The following is an 18,926-nucleotide window of genomic DNA, read 5'->3' as shown; positions in this document are numbered from 1 at the left end:
GTCCCGCCCCTCTCCTCAGCGGCATGTGCTCCGGTTGTATTGTAAACAAAGGTGTCGTTAATATCGCTTATCAGTTTGAGCCCGATTGAGAAGCAGAGGATATTATTGAAGAGGATTGTGCAGAACCTGTGCAAGCACTGCTTTTAATGGTAGGCCTATGTTTTTTGTTTGTTGTTGTCTCATACTTCATAGAACATTGATTTTGAAACTTCGTTTTTGTAGGCATTAAACTGCCAGAATTTTAAAAGACGATATCTCCGTTTGCATTGAACTTTCAGTTTCGTAACTTTACAGATATTGTTTATGCTCAAACAGCAACATTACACACTAACTAACGTTAAAAAAGTGAAATCGCAATCAACCACCCCTTTAATTCCGGCACATCCCTCTCCCCCCGCTTAACATATTTAAGAAAAACAGATTTTTGTCTGTTGCTGCCAATTTTCATTGTTGTTATAGGCCAAATATCTATTCATGAGTTGGCATTAAATCAGGTCATATGACTTGAGTTGGCTGCTCTGAACGCAACACTCTGCAGTCAGAGAGGGAGAATGAGCATCATGCTGTTAGCAGAACAGCATTTAGAGCAGTTAGTCACCTGATGTCTCTCCTTTCATCCTCAGGTCCCTTAACATTCAACAGCTCCACCCCCTCCAAGCCCACAGATGGTGATGTCACCTCTAATGGCTCCGCCTCCAGCAGTAAAGAATACAACCGGCAGCTCACCGCATTAAACTGCTCTGTGCGTGACTGGATCACCAAGCATGTCAATGATAACCCCCTGTGCGACCTCAATCCCATCTTTCGTGACTACGAGCGACATCTGGCCAGCATTGAGAAGAAATATGGCAGCGGTGCATCAGAAAGTGGGGCGGATGGCTTGTCATTTGGAGGGGAGCAGAAGCAGCTTCTGACGAGCGGAACAGTAGCTTCTGTTTCCGGCACGGGTGCTACTGTGACTGTGTCTGTCAGCGGTGCAGCGCCACAGCTCTTCTCATTCAAAGATAAGGATGGTGCTGCAGCAGACAAACCAGCAGCCGTGGCTCCTCCAGGCGTCTCCTTTAATTTCGGCCAGAAGGTGGACAGCTCTGTGCTTGGTGCACTTGCATCCAGTGGAGCACCGTCTTTCTCGTTTTCTTCCTCTTCCTCCTCTTCAGGCGTGCATATGTTTGGAACAGCGGTCAGTAGTGTCAGTCCTGCGGTGTCATCCTCTCTGAAGGCAGCCAGCAACAGCCAGACTGCAGGTACTTGAGCAGCACATGCAGAGTGTGTTCACTTATTCACTAATACAGCAAACACACTGATTCACATTCACAGTTCAGTTTCTCACTGTATAATTGTGAGTGGTGTCATTTAGTTTGTATTTAAAGGCAGTTTCATTTCAGTCTAATGTGTTTATTATGTCTAGTGTTTATTGTTACTGTATTTTCCTAGATATATTAATCGTTATGGGGATGTTCTGTGTAACGGTCAAAACACGGTACATTTAAGTTTAAATGTGGGAGAAAATAATTTATTCTCTCAGTAGAGATGCTATAGAAATGTAATTTCATTAATGTTCAGAACATGATTTTTTCATTCACCAAAAAAAAAAAAAAAAATGTTTAAACAATAATTTAGGCTGCAATTAACAACTATTTTGATAATTGATTAGTCAAATTTGACTTTGTTTTGGGGCAAAATTGTTTTAAATAACAATATTTGAATAGCGTAATTTTAAAGTCTGCGTGAACCGGAAGCTGCTGCCGACTTTCAGTATACTGATGTATTTCCAACTGAAACAGAATATTGAATAGATATGCGCTCCTCATCTCTCACAGCAAACTAACGGTTAGAGGGGCGTGGTTAAGCATATTCTTCCCAAGCCATTGCCCTAGCCGTCAAACTGATGTCACCAGAGAAGGAATGCCATTCCAGAGCAGAAGCAAATGTTCAGATTTTGATTAAAGATTACCAAGACAAACTATTTTTTTTCAGTGGATTAACTTGTATATTGGTACGTTGTTCACCTCAAGATTAGCAATGTGCGCTTACAAAATGAATTTTGTAAATTTTGATTTCATGCAGACTTTAAATTCCCCAGTATTGCACATTTTACTTTTTAAACAAAATGTACAGATTGAAAGTTGTAAAAAAAAAACAAATGTACCGCATTCTACAGCAACTTCAGCATTTATTGTGTGCAAAAATATGGCTAAATCTTGTATGATACTCATGAATGTTCTAATTGATAATGAAATTGCATGTGGGCTATTCTCAGGAGTCCGACTCTCTAACCATTAGGCCACGACTTCCCCACATTATCAACATTTATCAACTAAAACTTGCAGATGATGCATAGTTTAACATGATGCTCACACAGAACTAACATTTATAACGATTATTTTGGATTATTGCACAAATGTTTAGTTTTTTTTCTCAAATGTACTGTTCCTTCTGTTTTAGATGAAAATGGGGAGCAATCAGAGGAGCCGCCCGTTCCTGTGGTAAAAGAGATCAAGGAGAAAGACGCCTTCTACTCCAAAAAGTACACATCATGTCCTGTCATTCAATCTTTAAACGCATCATCTACTTCTCTCATAAGTTATATTTCAAAATGATCTTTCCGCAGGTGTAAGTTGTTTTATAAGAAGGACGGAGAGTTTAAGGAGAAAGGGGTCGGAACACTGCATCTGAAGATGGTGGCTGAGAGCAAACTTCAGCTTTTAGTGCGAGCCGACACCAACCTGGGTAAGTGTCTGCATCTGTGTCATCAGTGAACTGAATCCCAATACAAATTTATCTTGTAAGAAACTTTTTCAGGCTGATATTGACAACAATAATCAAGCTCTGTGTTAATTAAAATGTAAATTGTGAGATATAAAGTCAGTCACAAGAAGTAATCACAGTTATCACTGCCATTTTATCTCCGAGTGTGAGAAATAAAGTTGCAGTTATTAGATATAAGGCACATGGCGTGTATGATTAATAGAGATCAAATTATTAGACGAGATCTTGGATCCTCCTGCTTGGCATTTCATGAAATGCAGTCAACTAGTTTGTAGTTAACCTAGCAGCGTAATGATGGCATTGTCAGTCAACACAAAGTTGTGAAGTTGTCATTAAAGGTCCCATATTGTCAAAACTGAAATTTCCTGGCTTTTTTCATGATAACGCCCACAGTCCCACTATCCTTTTGCCAAACCCCCAGACAACATCGCCTCCATGCTATTGCCGAGCAACGACAACACGGAAACATGTCGAAAAGGTTAACTTTAACCACGAAACCAGATCGGCCGACCTGTAACGTTGCACTCTCACTCAAAGGATGGACGATCTGACAGGATTGTTACTACGAGGTGGATCACATTTAACATGTAAAGACAAACTCACCGTGTCTATCTAGTCATGATGAAGGTGTATATACATTTCAATTTCAGCAGGCAACTATTTTTACAGCTACATTATTGTTCCAGCCACAATTAATCACAATAATGTATATACAATTACAAATGATTATATATAAATCGTCAAGTTTGTTGTTTTATACACATGCACGCAGACATTATTTCATACACAACAACAACAGGCCAATCAGAAGAGAGGCTCATGAATATTAATTAGACGGGCCAAAATCGACCTGTTCTCAGCAGAGCTCCTGAGAAAGGAGCTGTAAAAATATATTGAGATGGTTTTTGGTACTTATACCGCAAATATATATTCTTAAGGACATCAAAACCTAAAATAAAACTCCAGAAAGGTGTAAAATATGGGACCTTCAAAGCACACCCTAAACCTCATTCTAATATGCTGATTTGGTGCTGAAGAAACATTTTTATTATCAATGTTGAAAACAGTTTTTGCTGTTAGGGCCGTCGCGATAACCGCAATATTGTAAAACCGTATTGTGAGCGACCGCCACAACGTCGATGTTCACGCTTTTTTCTTTTTCATGCACTATGCCCTTTATTTTACACTTAATGCACATGTAATGAATGCTCAATAAGCTACAGTTTTTCTGAATTGCTAAAACACATTTCTTGAAACCATCACTCATTTTCTCAAAACCTTAAACACAAATCCAAATACTCAAACTAAATTCACGAAACCTCTGACTCTTCCATCAAAATCAAACAATCACTGCAAAACCATTTCACTTGCACTCAAAATCAACCGGTGCTCTCAGATCACACACACATGAGTCAATAAAATAAACACTACAGAGCATTCATTAGACACTACAGAGAAAAATGGAAAACACAGCATCCAGAACATTACCAGAAAAAAGTATATTGTATTGAGTAAACAATTTTACAATTCTGTAAAAAACCATAGTAATTGCAACTGAGTAAGGTGAATATATTGTATAGGCCTACTGTATGTACTGCAAGAACAGTATTGTGCTGAATATTGTATAGTACTGAATGTTTGTATATATTCAGCACTTGGATGCTGCAAAAATACTGCAGTCCAACTGCAAAGGCTAAAAATGTCAAATAAAACTCTAAATGAATAGCATGTTACAGTACACTCCTTCCTCCTCTCCTTCTCAGATTGTTTCCATCTATTGTTCGTATCATCATTCAGTCACCTGTGCCACTTGTGCACTCTGAACTGACTCCTATTTTGTAGGGCTGGTCCGAATACCATTTTTTGAGCTTCGAAGCTTCGGTAGTAATCAACACCGAATATTCGAAGCTTCGGAGGGAGGGGGCTGAACATATTCCTCTCTCTAACACCGTGTCTACATTGAACGCGAACGGCTCGGTGCGACAAAATACTATAGAACTCATTATAATCAGTGATGCGGTCTACACTGGATGCGGCGCGACACATCATCGTGAATCACACAACAAATTCCCGACAGAAAACTGCTGCTGCGTTCTATTTATGACGTATTGGCACAAATTTCAAATGATTTTCAACGGTCGCTTTTTCGCATCCAGTGTAGACAGACTTCAGCTGTTGCGGCGCGGCAACTGTCGCATCCGGTGTAGACACGGTGTAATAAAGGCAGGAATCTCTGTGTCTGTCTGTCTGTTTACATTTTTATTATGTCAAGAACCATTCATCCAATCGACTTCACGCATGGCGGGTGTGTGGCTGCGGACCCAAGGGAGTGCAGTGTCGTATTTTGGTGCAATATGGACACGCAACACGTTCAGAATTGATAAACGTAATAAACTACAGAACAGCGCGATCCGGAAGCGGCGCGCATGCAGGGCTTACATGCTCCGAGAACGGACACTGCACTAGTGATACAAAACACACGGGTCTGTTAAGAGCACTACTTTTAATATAGACAAATTATTATTAGGCTGGGCTACTGTAGGTTTTTTTACTTGTCCTCACTCAATTTAAAGTGCTCCCACACAACTGAGGTCTTTGGCATTTTTGTCTTCTCTTCCAGATGAACTGAATCATGACGTTCATGACGTTCACTCGTGGGCGATTCATATTCAAGCGCGAATGAGAACCGTTTCGCGGGGGATGGCAGGTGTTCGAGAAAAAAAAAGAAGGAATATTCGAATCTCAAAATTGAAAATCGAATGTCAACCCACCGAACGAATATTTGAATAATCGAATATTCTGGTCCAGCCCTAATATTTTGTACAGTTGGTTTGATCACATCATTAGAAACAAGTGTGAACAATTTTGAATCGTGTGTAAACGATGACAACTGTGCTTTAGTTGTGTTTAACTTTTGCCGCTTGTGTTTAGCATTTTGCAGCACAAATGCATCACAGTATGATAAGTGTTTAAGTGAATGAGAATGTGTTTAGAGTTTTACAAAAAGAGTGCATGAGATTTGCAAATAGAGCCTAACTGCCTGAACGTGTTTTAAGGTTTAGCAGAAAGAGTGCTTTATTTAACTGAGGTCTTTGGCATTTTTGTCTTCTCTTCCAGATGAACTGAATCATGACGTTCATGACGTTCACTCGTGGGCGATTCATATTCAAGCGCGAATGAGAACCGTTTCGCGGGGGATGGCAGGTGTTCGAGAAAAAAAAAGAAGGAATATTCGAATCTCAAAATTGAAAATCGAATGTCAACCCACCGAACGAATATTTGAATAATCGAATATTCTGGTCCAGCCCTAATATTTTGTACAGTTGGTTTGATCACATCATTAGAAACAAGTGTGAACAATTTTGAATCGTGTGTAAACGATGACAACTGTGCTTTAGTTGTGTTTAACTTTTGCCGCTTGTGTTTAGCATTTTGCAGCACAAATGCATCACAGTATGATAAGTGTTTAAGTGAATGAGAATGTGTTTAGAGTTTTACAAAAAGAGTGCATGAGATTTGCAAATAGAGCCTAACTGCCTGAACGTGTTTTAAGGTTTAGCAGAAAGAGTGCTTTATTTGACGAATTGGTTTAAGCTAGTGAGAATTTGGTTCAGAGATTGGGGTTTAGTGTTTTAGCAATTCAGAAAAACTGTAATATCATAACAAGTGAAGAGAGTAATGTTTTTACACCAACTGGCTAATTTTTAGGTCATTAAGACTCTGTGTAACATTGTGATTTGTACATGGGTTCTGTAGATTTGCAATAAACAGACAGAAAGAGAGCGAGAGAGAGAGAGATGGACTGAGCATGCACGATTATCTGCGTCTGTCCTTAAGGTCAAGTCATTTGTTTCTGGACAAAATCAGTTTCCCATCAGTTGTCAGAAGATGAAAGCGATATCTTTGTCATAGCATGCTTTCAGCATTTAAGGGGATTTCCCATGACTGTGGCAGCGCTGTTCAGTGCATTGAATCAATGGCATTGTTCTCTATGAAGTGACACATCAGCTTCAGCATTAACCAGGTAATGTGTTGATCGTCGATTGAGCCTTGTAAAGTGGCTTTCAAAGTTAAATTAATTTAAACACCGTTTCATTCATGAATGAAGCATTTTTAAATATATTAGTTAACTCACTCGTCCTCTGTCTTTTGCCGCCACCTCCTGGCATAACAATGTAACTGCACTGACTGACAGCCTGTGTAAAATGAATGCAGAGACAAGTCCCTGTACTAACACTGCTGAAATGTCAACAAAACTGAAAGCCTCTTGTCCAGTCAGATTCGGGAATCGGAACATACCATTACATTACGTATTTCATGGCACACTCGTTTTATGCGTATTTGGCGTCACCTATTGTTGTGGGTGTAATTATTGACATGTCAAAGTCTAGACCCTGAATATAAGACGACCGTGTTTTTTCAGATGTATTTCCAAGAAAAAAACATTGTCTTATATTCGGGACAATACGGTACTATTATACATATATTAATATACCAATGAGCTTAATTATGTAGATAGATGGATAAATAAATAAACAAATGGTGATAATATTGCATATTGCAATATTGAGCCACTCAAAATCAACGCAAGGGAAATTTCTTCACCCTGTTTGCTATTTAATATTTTTGTGGAAACCATGATAAACTACCAATCAGAAGTTTAGGGTAAGATAAAAAAAAAAAGACAGAAATATTACTTCAAGGACCCATTAAATTGATCAAATGTGACAGTAAAGACTAAAGATTTATAATGTTAAAAAAAGATTTTTATTTCAAATAAATGCTGCTCTTTTGAGCTTTATATTTGTCAAAGAGTAATGAAAAAAGAAAAAAAAAACATTGTCTCCTTTTTTAAAGGGATGTATCAAATAGGCTATAGATGTATTTTTTTTTTACTTATGCAGCTTTAGTTTGTACACATAACAGAACTTCACCTAGCATGTGATGAATGGGTGCTTACTGGCTTCTCTGGTTTTTCATAGGGAACATCTTGTTGAACATCATGGTGCCCTCTTCCATGCCCTGCTCACGAACTGGCAAAAACAACATGATGGTGGTGTGTGTGCCAAACCCTCCTGTGGATGACAAGAACCCCAGCACGCCCGTCCCAGTGCTCATACGCGTGAAAACAGCAGAGGACGCAGATGAGCTGCATCGAATCCTGCAAGAGAAAAAAGCCTAAAGCCTCATCCCCCGTCTCATATGTGTTTGACTGAATGTGGCTCGTACGACCCCAGTTACACAACACACACACACACACATTTACTCTCTGTCTGATCTAGAACTGTTCGGTTACGTCCTGTAAATCGTCTAGAGTGACGGAAACCAATTGGTTCACCTACTGTGAAATCACTCGTGGTCCTACTGTAAATGCTGTTCATTGTATCAGAGATGGTTGAGAAAAGTCGATCGATAATGACGACAGCCACATTTGTTATAGCAAAGACACGAGTCCGTATTCATAGACATTCCTTTGGGTTTTAATTTAGCTGCTATTTAAGGAATTATTCGAGGTTTAGACAGCCGACTGTTTTACAAGGATCGTTTTGTTGATTTGTTTTTAATTCTGTGACTCGATTTTCAAGACAAGTATGGAGAAGATCAGTTCTGTACAGTTTTCTATGCTTGCAGGAGGAATTGTTTAGAGTTCAGTATTACATTGAAGATCTTGAAATTGATTTGCTTCAAATATCTTTTGGAGAACAAAATATGCATCAGAAGATTTCCACTGCTTTAATCAAAAGTAATTCCTCACAGTCCTTCATATGAGGAAGTGATCAGATAGACCTAGTTATTTTATATATATATATATATATATCATTTTCTCGCAGTACTTTTCTGTGATGGTATTTATTTTGGATTATGGCACGTGTGGATGTTGTTTTCTGTATATTGAATGACCTGATGTATATAAACCACAGAACTGCTGAGGTTGAGAATGAATGCTTTATGGCAATCTGTCCTGAAGATGATCTCCCGAAGTTTTTTTTTTTTCCTTTCCCCTGTAAGTGGCCTTTTACTGCCTTATACGATGAGGTATGTGTTTTTAAGTGTTGAGCAGCACTAGATCTACCTTACATTAATTCAGTGGTGAATAAATCATATGAACCCGACATGATTGGTTTCATTTCCAGTACACGCATGATGTAAATCACATTTTTGTACAAATGGGTATCCTACTTGCTGACTTAAAGATTAAAAATAGTGTTATAATTGACCATCTGTTGTATTTTTTCATTTATTTTAGAAAAATGCCCTTTTTATTTTAATGACACAACCTTCTGCCTTCACCCTTACCATGTGATACTCCCTTCTAGTTAGAAGAGTGGATCTACTTACTACTAGTACTAAACAGTAGTTTGCACAAAAATAAATTGTCATCTCAAATCATTTACTCACTCTCATTTCATTCCAAACCTGTGAAACAAAAGACAGTTTGATGAAACATTTTGGTGATCACTGACTTTCATTGTATGGACAAAAAAATTATCTTTTGTGTTACACAGAAGAAAGTAAGTACGGTTTAGAACAACATGAGGGCTATCAAATAACAGGTTTATATTTTTGGGTGAACTCTCCCTCTGCTACCCTGTTACTCATTCTGGCCTAAATATCAGTATACCATTTAGATGTAAATATCAGTAATAAGGTTGCAAACCTCATTAAATAGGTAGAATGATTAATTTAACATATTTTGTGTTCTTGTCCATTGGTTTATGTATTTCCGTGTCCATGTATTTAACGGATAAACAATATATTCTAATGGTTAAGCACCTACTTTATACTGAATTTAAATAACTGTCAATGTACTAAGACAGCTGATGATTTGTGTTTAATCAAACATCAAGAAGATTCTATTCAAGTGCTGCCCCCTTTTAAGAGTTTGAACTGGAAGCACTGAATAATCCACTCCATATCACAAACTTGAATTAAGAGGCCCTTGAGTTCTGAATCGGATTCAGGATGATTTAATACCACTGATTTTCAAAATGTATACAAACCAGGGCCTGGCACACTGCTGTATTTCTATTGTTTGTAAACAGTGAAAGGTGCTTCACCTTTTAAAAATGTCAAAAAGGTGGCCATATGGGACTTTTTTTATATATATACATTTTCTAGCAATAAATTACAGAATTAAAATCAAACATATGAAATTAAAAGATAAATAGAACTGATAAAGTGACAAATCAATGTTTTCAAGTAGTGGCACACTAGTTTTGGACCAACAATGTTCAACATTTCCTTTAAATTAAAGGGATACTCCACCCCAAAATGAAAATTTTGTCGTTAATCACTTACCCCCATGTCGTTCCAAACCCGTAAAAGCTTAGTTCGTCTTTGGAACACAATTTAAGATATTTTGGTTGAAAACTGGGAGGCTTGTGACTGTCCGATTGACTGCCAAGTAAATTACGCTGTCAATGTCCAGAAAAGTATGAAAGACATCGTCAGAATAGTCCATCTGCCATCAGTGGTTCAACCGTAACGTTATGAAGCGACGAGAATACTTTTTGTACGCGAAAAAAACTAAAATAACGACTTTTATTATATTAAATAACGACCGCATCACCATAGCGCCATTTTGGAGAATATTCACTGAACGCAAGCAGCATACGACAGACATAGAGGAGACGAATTGTTGAATAAAGTCGTTATTTTTGTTTTCTTCGCGTACAAAAAGTATTCTGGTCGCTTCATAACGTTACGGTTGAACCGCTGATGGCAGATGGACTATTCTGACGGTGTCTTTCATACTTTTCTAGACCTTGACAGTGTAATTTACTAAGCAGTCAATGTGACCGTCACAAGCCTCCCGGTTTTCATCCAAAATATCTTAAATTGTGTTCCGAAGACGAACGAAGCTTTTACGGGTTTGGAACGACATGGGGGTAAGTGATTAACGACAAAATTTTCATTTTGGGGTGGAGTATCCCTTTAAGTTTATGTATTTGCATTTAAAATGTTTTGTAATCATTTAAAACACTTAGTTGTAAATATATTTATTTGTAAATTTAAATATTTGTAAAAGGGGAAATCCTGCAGTAACATGCAAAATGTGGGAGACAGCAATATTGTGTTTTTGGTAATGATTCATTTTAAAATAATTTTCAATACAACAAATCAGTTCAATAGATTGATGTTGAATTTGATGTGATTTTGCAATGGTTTAACACAGCTGAATGTTGCAGACTGTGTGCACAAACAGAACTATCTAAATGACTTCACATTATTTAGAGTTGGCAGTTTGTGAATTCTATGTGAAAACAATTTATATTGCGTTGTCATTACTGTCTGTATGCAGAAAACATACAGCATTATGTGCTGTCCAATTTGTTCTGTGTGGTTGTTTTAAAAGAATCAGTCGAACCTGCTGGTGAATCCAACTGAGTCAAACACTGGAGTCATCAGCCTGAATCATGGACTGAACCCACAATGTTAAAAAATGCAAATTTGTATAATTAGTGAAACTTAGTAGTAACTGTAGTAAAACTGTAGTAAAATCACTACATAAATACAATACATAGATACATATATATGTACAGAGCTGGGTAGATTACTTACAAATTGTAATCCGTTACTGATTATACATTATATTATGAAAATTGTAGTTAGTCTCATAATCTAAGGTACTCATTTTAGGTAGGTTAATGTATTCTTCTGACTACTTTTTAGATTTAGATTTAGACTTTTAGATTACTTTTTATCTAACTTGTTTTAAACTTACCATTGAATGTATACCATATTGATATAAAAAAGCAAAGAGAAATAAAATAATATATTCCTTTTTTTTCCCCCCAACATCATAAAATGCATTAAACATTACATTAAACCAGATTTCCCAAACTGGGCTTAATATAAGAACTGCAGTGGGATGGTGAGTTGATAAAAGGCTAATAATTAATTAAACACTACAAATAGAAATATTTCATTTGTTTACCTGTATGTCAGTGTGACCATTAAGCGATGTCAAACTGTAGCATGTGAATGTGTTGTTAAATTATTGAACTATTAACTTCCTCAGAGATATTTCATAAATTATTTAATGTCAAAGTGGTTTTGGCTGACAAAACGTTTGGGAATCCATTTAAAAGAACTATGGAGAATCGATAAATTATGAATGATTTACTGCCATTGTGTGAATCATATGTAATCATGTAATCCATAAAAAGTAACTGTTACAGTTTATAATGCTAATAATCAGATTACACTCTAATTACGAGTTCTTGATTTTTGGAATCTGATTACGTAATCCAGATTGCATGTAATCAGTTACTACCCAGCTCTGCATTAACCCAACCACTCATTCATCGGTTGACCAGATCAATGACATCTAGCGGTATGACCAAAGCCGCTTTAAGGCTTTTTTTCTTTATCAATAATAGCACCATCTGTTTTGCCCAGCAAATCTTCCTTTACTGAAATTTTGTAATGTAGCGAGTTCAACACAAGCTTCGAAACACAGATTCAAAACAAAAGATTTGTCAAGTCACCTTTATTCATATAGTGCTTTATACAATACAAATTGTGTCAAAGCAGCTTTACAGTGTCAAACAGGAAAGTCGTTTCTCAATAATGCAAGAGGACAATAACAAACAGTCAATCTTTCAGTTAAAGTCAGTACAATGATGATTCAGTGATGTCATCGTCCAGCTCAGTTCAGCTCTCTTCCAGTAGTGTCTGTGCAATCAAGCCTATATTGCCAGAAATTGTGTCCCCAACTAAGCAAGTCAAAGGCGACAGTGGCAAGGAACCAAAACGGAGACAGAAATGGAGGAAAAAAACCTTGGGAAAAACCAGGCTCAGTCGGGGGGCTAGTTCTCCTCTGGCCTGGCGAAACCAGCATGGTGTAATTAGCAAGATTTTAAAATGTATTCGTTGTTCAATAGGGAGCCAGTGCTGGTTCTAGTAAGAACTCAAACTCCAGCTGGTCCAAAAAGCAGCAGCTAGTTTATTAAGCGCACAGAGCAACCACCCAATAAAGCATTACAATAATCTAACCTTGAGGTCATGAAAGCACGAATTAACGTTTCTGCATTTGACATTTATATTTTTAAGAAACAATGCGGTTTTACAAATGCTAGAAACATCGTTTTCAAAGGAAAGACTGCTATCAAATAGCACACCTAGGTTACTAACTGATGACGAAGAATTAACAGAGCAGCCAACAAGTGTTAGACAGTGTTTTAGGTTATTACATGCTTCATGAAGCTGTCAGTGTGTCGAAAGCGCCCATCACTAATCTACAGTACACAACCAGTAAGAGGATTTAGTTTTGTAAGTTTTGTTGCAGTACATGGTATGTTCATTTATGAATTACATTTACATTACATTGTCATTTAGCAGATGCTTTTATCCCAAGCAACTTACAAATGAGAACAATGGAAGCAATCAAAATCAACAAGAGAGCAATGATATGCAAGTGCTATAACAAGTCTCAGTTTAACACAGTACACGTAGCAAGGTTTTTTTTTTATTATTATATAACAAATAAAAAGAAAACAGATAGAATAGAAAGAGAATAGAGCAAGCTAGTGTTAGAGGCCTTTTTTTTTTGCTTTTGTTAATTGTATAATAAATAAAAAGAAAACAAATAGATAGAATAAAAAAAAAAACACTAGCTTCTCTAATCTTTTTGTAAGAAAACAAGCAGTTAGTTAATGAATAGAGTGCAAGTCTAAAGGGGCAAGGTTTTTTTTTTTTTTAAAGAATAACTCCAAGGTTTCTGGCTGTTTTTGAATGAGTTATGGTTGATGTGCCTAACTGGATGGTGAAATTGGGATGAAACGATGGGTTTGATGGAACCATAAGCAGTTGCAAGATTGAGTTGAAGGTGATGGTCCTTCATCCAGCAAGAAATGTCTGTTAGACATGCTGAGACGCGAGCAGCTATCGTCGGATCATCAGGATGGAATGAGAGGTAGAGTTGAGTGTCATCAGCATAGCAGTGATATGAGAAGCCATGTTTCTGAATGACAGAACCTAGTGATGCCATGTAGACTAGAACTGGCTGGAAGACCAGCCAAGAGAGCATTGCAATAGTCCAGCCTGGACAGAACAAGGGCTTGAACAAGGAGCATGTTGTGAAGCATGTTCCGAAAGAAAGAGCCTGAATAAAGCAAATCTGCAGGACTGGGCAGTTTTAGCAATGTGGTCTGAGAAAGTCAGCTGATCATCTATCATAACTCCAAGGTTTCTGGCTGTTTTTGAATGAGTTATGGTTGATGTGCCGCGAGCAGCTATTGGTAGCCAGTGCAAATTGATAAACAGAGGTGTGGCGGGCATTCTTTTCGGTTCGTTAAAAATTTCTGGATTAATTGTAACGGTTTTATAGAACTGGCTGGAAGACCAGCCAAGAGAGCATTGCAATAGTCCAGAGCCCTGAGGCACCCCAGTAGTTAGATGTTGCGACTTGGACACCTCACCTCTCCAAGGTACCTTGAAGGACCTCAAACCACTGGAGTGCGGTTCCTGAGATGCCCTTTGCCAATAGGATTAATCAATAATTATTTTTACCCAAAATTGTTAGATTATTATCAGTATAAATTTTACTGAACTTTACAGTTATTGAATTGAACTCAATCAAAACTACACTGATTTGAGCTAAATAATAAGACCATTGTATTTTTAGAGCAGCAGATTCTGAATTTGTCTCATATTTGAAGAAGTTTGTATCAATCTGTAGCTCTATATAAACAGTGGTGGTTCCTTCACATGTTGCAGTCTCCTAGAATTTGTGCGATATCCCACAATACACTTTTAGTAATTGGACAATAAATTTGAACAAGAGCTTTTTTTATAATGTGTATTTTCATAAAGATGTACAGAAAAGGTGTGTATATATTACAACATAAATACGACAACATGCACATTTACTGCTAAATACCACTTGATACAAAAGCGCACGTAAAGCGTTTAACAAACTGGAACTTCCTTAAAAACAGCCTTCCACTGAAGCTTTGCACCTCAAGCAAAAAATTAATTAAAACTGAAGACTAGGATCTTAAAATAGTTTGAACAACACCTTCAAATGCTGCTGGCAAATCTGCCTATCAAATATCAAATAGATATTTAAAGCTGTCAGATCAGTTATTACATTCAGCTGACACACACGTACAAAACAAAATAATACTGACACTTTGGGTTGGCTATACATGTTCAACTCCAAAAGCCCTTTAGTGCAAAAGAGTATTCAAAACAAACTAGACGACAGTCACCAAACTTGAAGAAACAGCGGAGAACAAACCCAAAAATCAAAAAAGCAATGTCTGCTGGGTGGGATCGTGTGATCTAGTGTCATGGTTAAGGACAAAGTGTCTTTGTGGACGGAGATGTTTCCAAGAACTGTGCTCAGGTGGTGTCGTCATCCATCTGCCGGAAACGGCCTACGAAACATGCGTCATAGTCTTCTCAGGAGATAAGTCATGTTCACTAGTATTTGGAAATCATAAATCCCCTTGAACATATCAAGTAACAGACAGTCGTGTATGTACAGGAGGACATTTGCTGGACATTCAGCAATGGGCTATCAAAAGGACGACGTGTGATATATATTAGCTGGTTAGCGAAATATTAAGGCCTAGAGCTGCAAGGAAACGTCCTTTGGAAAATATACTACACACAAAATCAGTAATATCGTTAAACCTACGAGTGTCTTATGAAGGAGGGTTGAAGGGAGACGGCTGTGGTCGGTGCAGTTCACTGAGTATCTAAGCAGCAGTGTATTTACAAGAACGTCATTCGTTTATTAGGTTTCATCTCCCAATAAACATTTCCCTTTTGTGTCACAGTCTAGTGCCACTTTAGTTCCAGGTCTCGAGCCATTCTGAAGCCGCAGGCAGAGGAACATGTGGAAGAGGCACTTCTTCATGGAGTTTGTTTCTTAGGTATCCTCTTCTTGTTCACTGTTGTGTATTGTTCATAGTTTTTGTTTTTGGTTATCTGTCCGTACGCCACACGGCGGTTCCTCAGAGGCCTGATGTGAGGAGGCACTTGGTAATGTGGTTTTTGGGGAGTCAGTAAATGCTATGTCATCAAAATGGGCTTTTGTCTCACCTCCAGAATATCTAAAAAAGAAACAATGGAACCATTTAGCCACTACAATTAGTGTTCACGGCTAACAGATGTAAAAGAAGCATGTTTGTATGGAGGGCAGGTGTGCTGTACCTGTGGTGATGCGATGCAAAGGAAGAGTCACGTAGGTGAGATGAGAATACAACAGAAAATACTCCTCTTTTCTGTTCAGCTTGAGCCAAGAACCCACCAGCGAGCGGCCCGTTCCTGACAGAGAGCGGGAGCGCAAGTTTGTGGCATTGCACATGTCTGAGGAAAGAGGAAAGTACCTTTAATTTCACTTTAAAACTGAAACTATCACTGTTGCAAGGAAGGAATGCTTTTCCACCCACAAAATTGCTGGCATATTTGTTTTTATTTCTTCCTGTTAAAACAAGGACTATCAATAAGCTAGACACATTTTTCCTAAAAATATATTTAAAAAATTTGTATTTTCTAAATATGAATTTTAGACATGCAGCATTTAATTTTATCTATGTGACCCTGGACCACAAAACCAGTCATAAGTAGCATGGGTATATTTGTAGCAATAGCCAAAAATACACTGTATGGGTCAAAATTATTGATTTTTCTTTTATGCCAAAAATCATTAGGATATTAAGTAAAGATCATGTTCCATGAAGATATTTTGTACATTTCCTACTGTAAATATATCTACTGTAAATATATTATAACTTAATTTTTGATTAGTAATATGCATTGCTAAGAACTGAATTTGGACAACTTTAAAGGCAATTTTCTCAATATTTAGATTTTTTTGCACCCTCAGATTCCAGATATTCAAATAGTTGTATCTCGGACAAATATTGTCCTATCCTAACAAACCATACATCAATGGAAAGCTTTCAGATGATGTATAAATCTCAATTTCGAAAAATGACTGGTTTTGTGGTCCAGGGTCACATATATATTATATAACAGCAGATTTTTTTAGAGGTGAAATTACTTGAAATATACATATTCAATTCAATTCATATTCATATAAAATTACAGTTTTCAGATGAAGAAATTCAGATATTGTAAAATTCTGAAATTCAAAAGTTTAGTTTGAAATTTAAATTCAGATTATACAAAAGGATTATATCTTCCCCTTCCATGTCCCATAGGACAAAGTAGAGGTCATTAGAATAGCCGAACTGCGTTATTATTTGCTGCGGTAATTTGCAGTTTCAGTCTGCGAGATATCACAAATAGATCAGAAAATGAACGCTGAAAACTCTTTTAATCAGTATATTCACAGCTAATTTTACCTCTAAAAAATATCAGAACCAAAACAACCTATTTAAAGATAAAAAACTAGGCTATAAAATACGCCACTAAAACTTTTCAATGTTGTTAAATGCGAATACTGTTCCAGTGCGTTTGCGTACCTTCATCATCCTCTTCTCTGAAAAACTCCTCACTGTCGTTTGCCGAGTGTGATTTCTTCATCTCAGCGATTCGGTTTCGGGGCACTTTCCGTCGGAGTGACGGTGAGAAGAAGGAGGGTCTGTTTTTCTCCGGGGTCGGGGGAGTGCTGAATGATGTCACCTATGAGGAAAACAGGGCTATCAATTACTTCAAAAACGTAAATTAAAGCAATGCAGAGAACAAATGCAAATGGTTTGTGCATTAATTGAAAACATCTAATGAAGTGGGAATAGAAAATGGGTTTAACTGACTCTCTCGTGAAGAGGCGAGTCTTGGTCCTCTTCAGTGCCGCAGGGTGAGGTGTCTCCAGTGGGCACACGACTCACAGCCATCTCAGCATGACCTTTACCCTGAGGACCCTTCATCCGCACAAACTCCATGTTGTTGTACTTGTAGAAGCCGAATGACATCCGCTGGGCCATCTTAGCAGCCACGCTTGCCTATAAAGATGTACACACAAGACATATCAAGAAATACACACAAGAAGCATGTATAAGACAATAAATACTTTGGACAAATGTAAAAGGAAGCATACCCGGTTATCATAGACCTTCTTGAGAGCCTCGTAGCGGATGGAGCCCTGGAAGATGACACCCTGAAATGTGTTGCTTTTGTCACTGGCCACCAGCTCCACACATACCATCTCACCTTCTCCAACAGTCATATCGCTGAACACCTGCCCAACACACACACACAACAATCACAGCCAATTATGACAATTAAAGCACTGCTTATACAGAATTACTAATTATTAGGGCTGTGTTTTTGTAGTACAGCTCACCAGTGGTACAATTCCCACTGTTTTGTCTCCTCCGTTTTGTTCAACACATTAAATTTTTAAATGACAGAGTATAATTCAGCAGCCACCCAGCTGTGTGTAACGGGAGAAAAACACACTTTGTCTTGAATCTGCAGACAGTGCGATGTGTACGAGCAGAAGCATTATCATGACATTACACAGCATAACACACCATGATTTAGATCTAATCAGCACAAAGTACAAACAGACCATAAGTTGGAACTAAAATGGCTGGTAGTGAGAAGCAGGGTTATTGTTGTTAACTAAAACAAAAAACATTAAAACATTATTCATTACTTGAAATAAAATAAACATTAACAGAAAAAATGTTTTGCACAAATGTACTTGGGACTTTTTTTTTCTCCCAACTAGTTGCCAAGGCAACATTTTTCTTTTCCGTTTAGTTTAAACAGAAAGTACTACATAAACTAAAACTTAACAAAAAGTATATAGACAAAAAAATATGACAAAATCACAAAGCAAAATGACTAAAACTTGAAATAAAATGAGAAAAGAAAATATATAAATGAAATGTAACTTAAAATACTCTTGTACTCTAATTGAATACTTTTGAATACTCTTGTGCACCGAAAAAAAGAAGTGTGGAATGTTGTACACTTCATGCACTCAACTGTTGCTGCATTAAAGGGGTCATATGATATCTAAAAAGAACATTATGTTGTATATTTGGTGTAATGCAATGCGTTTATGTGGTTTAAGGTTAAAAAAACACATTATTTTCCACATAATGTACATTATTGTTGCTCCTCTATGCCCCGCCTTTCTGAAACGCGTCGATTTTTACAAAGCTCATCGGTCTGAAAAGCGAGGTGTACGCTGATTGGCCAGCTATCCAGTGCGTTGTGATTGGCTGAAT

The 18,926-nt window shown here is 37.5% G+C and overlaps 2 protein-coding genes across 2 annotated transcripts in view; one reads left to right on the top strand and one right to left on the bottom strand.

Moving 5' to 3' along the window:
- Window positions 1-451: 451 nt before the first annotated feature.
- On the top strand, window positions 452-8,986 carry LOC107719874 (nuclear pore complex protein Nup50-like). The gene is made up of 4 exons (XM_016527414.1): window positions 452-1,244; window positions 2,446-2,527; window positions 2,612-2,730; window positions 7,752-8,986. The coding sequence occupies exons 1-4, from the start codon at window positions 602-604 to the stop codon at window positions 7,949-7,951; spliced, it is 1,044 nt and encodes a 347-aa protein (XP_016382900.1). The 5' UTR covers window positions 452-601; the 3' UTR covers window positions 7,952-8,986.
- Window positions 8,987-14,558: 5,572 nt separating this feature from the next.
- The window catches only part of kiaa0930, a 15,843-nt gene continuing 11,475 nt past the window's right edge, over window positions 14,559-18,926 (bottom strand). Inside the window, exons 6-10 of the mRNA XM_016527413.1 lie at window positions 17,786-17,926; window positions 17,502-17,690; window positions 17,211-17,370; window positions 15,934-16,089; window positions 14,559-15,833 (exon numbers count right to left, since the gene is read on the bottom strand). Of these exons, the coding sequence (XP_016382899.1) occupies window positions 15,793-15,833; window positions 15,934-16,089; window positions 17,211-17,370; window positions 17,502-17,690; window positions 17,786-17,926 (687 nt within the window). The 3' untranslated portion in view covers window positions 14,559-15,792. The remainder of the gene's footprint in view (window positions 15,834-15,933; window positions 16,090-17,210; window positions 17,371-17,501; window positions 17,691-17,785; window positions 17,927-18,926) is intronic.

The sequence above is a fragment of the Sinocyclocheilus rhinocerous genome, unplaced genomic scaffold (assembly GCF_001515625.1).
Source record: "Sinocyclocheilus rhinocerous isolate Xijiao unplaced genomic scaffold, SAMN03320098_v1.1 scaffold2196, whole genome shotgun sequence".
NCBI classification, from domain to species: domain Eukaryota; kingdom Metazoa; phylum Chordata; class Actinopteri; order Cypriniformes; family Cyprinidae; genus Sinocyclocheilus; species Sinocyclocheilus rhinocerous.
This window is presented reverse-complemented; position numbering and strand designations above follow the sequence as displayed.

What these genes read in the sequence shown, in the direction of transcription:
- LOC107719874 (XM_016527414.1), top strand. Translation starts at nt 602, where the DNA reads ATGTCTCTCCTTTCATCCTCAGGTCCCTTAACATTCAACAGCTCCACC. An exon ending in GACGCCTTCTACTCCAAAAA is followed by an intron (nt 2,528 to 2,611) that starts GTACACATCATG and finishes ATCTTTCCGCAG; the next exon opens with GTGTAAGTTGTTTTATAAGA. An exon ending in GCGAGCCGACACCAACCTGG is followed by an intron (nt 2,731 to 7,751) that starts GTAAGTGTCTGC and finishes GGTTTTTCATAG; the next exon opens with GGAACATCTTGTTGAACATC.